General features: G+C 38.6%; 1 protein-coding gene across 2 annotated transcripts; it reads right to left on the bottom strand.

The window, feature by feature from the left end:
* Window positions 1-359: 359 nt before the first annotated feature.
* On the bottom strand, window positions 360-3,839 carry LOC106440458 (glutamate--cysteine ligase, chloroplastic). Of its 2 annotated transcripts, none has more exons than XM_048763050.1 (15): window positions 3,642-3,839; window positions 3,138-3,433; window positions 2,914-3,064; window positions 2,741-2,848; window positions 2,566-2,658; window positions 2,299-2,382; window positions 2,136-2,204; window positions 1,969-2,039; window positions 1,825-1,893; window positions 1,512-1,605; window positions 1,323-1,412; window positions 1,158-1,238; window positions 990-1,082; window positions 820-900; window positions 360-714 (listed from the first exon to the last, which is right to left on the bottom strand). In XM_048763050.1, the coding sequence occupies exons 2-15, from the start codon at window positions 3,404-3,406 to the stop codon at window positions 556-558; spliced, it is 1,512 nt and encodes a 503-aa protein (XP_048619007.1). In that variant the 5' UTR covers window positions 3,407-3,433; window positions 3,642-3,839; the 3' UTR covers window positions 360-555. The 2 variants fall into 2 exon arrangements, with proteins under 2 accessions (XP_048619007.1, XP_013737584.1); XM_013882130.3 differs by having other exon boundaries at window positions 3,138-3,424; window positions 3,642-3,821.
* Window positions 3,840-4,303: the final 464 nt, after the last annotated feature.

A 4,303-nucleotide genomic window follows, 5' to 3' on the forward strand; every position in this document is an offset into this window, starting at 1 on the left:
CTGCCTCGTAATCTTCTGGCACGTGTCCCTCTTTATTCAACTCTAACGACCTTCTTCCGAGCTGACACGTGTATTACTCCTTTCCTATAGCATTATAATATTTTCTCGTACACCATCACCAATCAAACCCCACATACAGTATATAAAAAAAATATCCCTCAAGAACCTCAAATTCGATTGAATTCTGCAGTCTCAAAATGGACATAACTTTAATATAATACGAACCACTGCATATATCGTGTGTATTTTGTGTTTCGTACTCCAAACTTGTTTTCCCTGAAAGTCAGTCTATTATATAACTTCAAAAATTTATAGCAATTGATCATTGCTCGTTCATGTTAAGATTAAGAGACATCGAGTTAAGTCCAAAGAACACATATCATTGTGTTGGAAGTTGTGAATTATACCAGATAATTTTCTTCCGACTTTTTCGATGCTTCGAATCTTAAAAAACAAAATCAGTTTTCAAATCCGATTACAACAAAAATAAAACACACTTATTCCTGAGACTTGAGTTCTTCAGATAGCATAAACTCACACCTTGAAGTCCAGTCCTTAGTACAGCAGTTCCTGGAACACAGGATCTACGCTTTGTCCCCACTCTCCATTGTACATTTCCAAGAGATTCTCCGCAGGTGTGACTCCTGTTCTGACCACTTCAGCGACAGCGTTCAAGAAACCTGCTTCCTTGTAACCTCTACGCTCTAAACCATCCTGAGGTAAGAAGCACACAATAATTTTTTTTATAGCCAGGCACTAGATCGGATAGGTATCTGGCTTGAAGTTTTCTAAGAGAGTTGCTTATGATTATGAACATACCTTCGCGAGTTTCAGGACATCTTCAGCTACATGCTTCAACAAACCATCTCTAAACGGAGTCTTTAAACCAGTTACCGGAACCTGTTGCAAAATCAAGATATGGTTTAAGAGGAGGTGTTTACTAACTGTGGAATAAGAGAGAATGTAAATGTGGCTTGTATCGGTTTTACTTTGTTCCTTAGCATCTCTCTTTCTGCTGGAGTCAAGTCAGCTATCAGATCCAATACAGCTTGGAGAACGTCCTCATCATATAACAAACCCACCTGAGGTTTGAAGAAAGTATCAAAACAACGGCCGGTATAACTTGAAAAGCAAGGTAAGCTAATAGATGTAATTACCCAAAAAGCTGGAAGAGCGCACAACCTCCTCCAAGGACCTCCATCAGCACCTCTCATCTCCAAGTATCTCTTCAACCGAACCTATTAATGTAATGGCTCAATATACGACATGGAACTGAAAGTCATTGGCTTATTAATGGGCTCTTTGAGGCATAGATGATAAACCTCTGGGAATATTGTTGTCAGATGATTTTCCCAATCATTATATGTTGGCAGTTCACCTGGGAGACAAGGAAGCTTTCCAGCCAAAAATTGCTGCAGTATTAAGAAAATGATTTGGTTATAAATGGCTCAAGAAGATCCCATAGTTTTCAATTTGTTATTGTTAGACAAGACTAAGGATAAGATTTTGACCCGAAATGTCATTCCAGTACAGTCGACGTATTTCTTGTTTCTGTAGGCAAAGTACATAGGGACATCAAGTGCGTAGTCAACATACTGCTCAAACCTATACCAACCAGAGAAGAACACAAGACAGAGTAGTACAAGTATTAGCCAACGCTTTGAATGAAATATATCCAAAATCATCATACTGAGAACCCGCAGAATAGCATACTGTATTAATCGATAATGCGAAACAGAGTCTTATTATTTTTTACAAGGTTCTCATATTAAACTGACCAGTGTAACGTAATGGTTGTTCTTGGATAAACAGTTGCATACTCACCCGAAAGAGTCATCGAAAACAAAAGGTAGCATTCCTGTGCGGTCCTTGTCAGTGTCTGTCCATATGTGGCTGTCGAAACATAAGAGAGTTATAACGTGGAAGGGAAACAATAACTAAACGAGTATAGTGGATAGATATAGAAACCTTCTCATGCTGAGAAACCCGTTTGGCTTTCCTTCGGTAAAAGGGGAATTTGCAAATAAAGCCGTTGCTATCTGTTCAGTTTGGATAATATTGAGGCAATGGTTAATCATTAATCGTTTAAGAAAACAAGTTTTTGGTTATGCCATAAAAGAGCTCGAGCTTCTCACAGGTTGCAACGCAAGACCAGCACGGAACTTCCTGATCATATCGGCTTCTGAGCTAAAATCCAGATTAACCTGTCAATAAGTTTCAGTACAAGTTTATTGGTGGAAGCTGAAAGTTTAGTTGAAGGAACTTCTCAGTAATGAAAAGTCAGAATGTTCATCTAACCTGAACGGTACACGTTCGAAGCATCATATCAAGTCCGAGGGAACCAACTTTCGGCATGTAGTTTCTCATTATGTCGTATCTCCCCTGCACATATCACATTATATTAAGATCTCACTGCAAGATCCCACAAAAACATGATACTAGTATAACCTTATAGAAACAACAATAAGATTAACATAACGCTGAACATGTAGAATCAGAGATAGCTGAATTAGCTAAAAAGATAGAAACCTTTTTAAATAATGAGAAGAGAGAAATGCTTCATACCTTTGGCATGATGGGTATATCCTCCCTACGCCATTTGGGCTGGAAACCGATTCCCAAGAAACCAATTCCCATCTCCTCAGCGACAGCTTTTACCTGTTAATATCAATATAGAGAGTTGGTTTGTTTATCACATCTTAGGGGTAAGAGTATTGGCAACTACTATCTCTCAAACTACCTGATAAAGGTGTGAATTGACTTCAGCACACGTTTGATGCAGAGTTTCAAGAGGAGCACCACTAAGCTCAAACTGACCACCAGGCTCAAGTGAAATGCTTTGCTTCCCCTGATACAACAAAAGAGATAAGAATCATTTATATCAAAAGGAAGCAGCTGAGGGAGATGTTTTACCTGCTTGAGACCAATGATCTTGTCACCTTCCATGACTTTCTCCCACTCAAATCTCTCAGCGATACTGTTAAGCAGCTCAGCTATCTGATCATACTTCATAGGGCGCAGAGTGTTGACTTCAAACCCAAACTTCTCATGTTCTGTACCTATTCTGCAAAGTTAGCGAAATGGATAAAACAATCTGAGGGTAGCAGCAGTATACATCATAACAAACAAAAAAGTACCTCCATTTATCCTTTGATTTGCAGCCAGAGGCAAGATAGGCAATGAGATCATCTCTCGTCAACGGCTCAGCTGCAACAACAGCAGCCTCATCCGTAGGAGGGCTAGCCGCAACAATCAACTGATGATTCCTTCTCTTACTCCTGGAGTAGAAGCTATCTTTCATCCTCAACACATCCACACCACCAGAAACTGCTAAAGCTCTAGTCTTTGAGCATAGAGTTCCAGAAGGAACAGTGTACGCTCCTCCTCCCTGAGACAAGAGCGCCATGTCTATATAGAAAACTTCCTGTAACAACTATTACGTTTCATCATCATAAGTCATCTCGGTTTATTATAATTACAAATCAAAAATTTGGATCATTAAACCGGAGACGACAAACACAAACCAGAATCAGAGCAAAAACAATTCCGCAAAAATTCCAACTCCAAATTAATCAAAACAACAATAATTATGCAATCTGGGAATCAACGAAGAGAAAGAAAGACGAATCGATTCGTCACACCTGAATTCGTCAACGATGATGGCGATTTGAAAGAGGAGAAAAGAGATGGAAGGTAGAGCTTTTCAGCAGCTTCGCATCGGCGTCGTCTCCGTTTATATCCGACTGTGAGTGTCTGAGAGAGAGAGAGAGAGAGAGAGAGAGAGAGAGAGTCAAATAAATTAATAAATAAACAAAGTAAAAGTGTTGTTTACTCTCTCTCTCTCTCTCTCGAGCACGAGCCGATCAGTGGAGCTGAGCTGTCTAAATGAAGATTCTTTCGCATTTTTTGCCTCCTATTTCTCTTTTATTTATAAAATTGACCCCTTTAGTTATCAAACTCGATTTTCATCGTGTTTGAATTTGGATTGTGATAATAGTTTTTTTATATTTGTTAATCATATGCTGACACTTTATGAACTTATCACCTCTTATCAAATATTTTAGGTAGAAAAAAAAGTAATGGAACAAATGTGTCACTAACCACATCCTCTCAAATAAAATACTCCAAAACAGATTAACCATGATTAAGGAAAAAGACTATAAAAGCGTATCACTATTATCGTAACGCTTTTGGGTTGATTCGGTGGACAACAAAAGATTTTGTTTGATAATATTTCATACTTTGTAGTTGGTGGAATCAAACCAGTACTCTATATAGTTTTTCAGTGCGAGTTTTATGGAAC

Source organism: Brassica napus, chromosome C7 (genome assembly GCF_020379485.1).
Source record: "Brassica napus cultivar Da-Ae chromosome C7, Da-Ae, whole genome shotgun sequence".
Classification (NCBI taxonomy): domain Eukaryota; kingdom Viridiplantae; phylum Streptophyta; class Magnoliopsida; order Brassicales; family Brassicaceae; genus Brassica; species Brassica napus.

Bases quoted from the DNA above. Each gene is read 5' to 3' on its own strand.
- LOC106440458 (XM_048763050.1), bottom strand. From the start codon at position 3,406: ATGGCGCTCTTGTCTCAGGGAGGAGGAGCGTACACTGTTCCTTCTGGA. The intron at 2,659-2,740 runs GTAGTTTGAGAG...TGATATTAACAG, and splicing joins TCAATTCACACCTTTATCAG to GTAAAAGCTGTCGCTGAGGA. The intron at 901-989 runs GTAAAACCGATA...ATTTTGCAACAG, and splicing joins GAGAGATGCTAAGGAACAAA to GTTCCGGTAACTGGTTTAAA.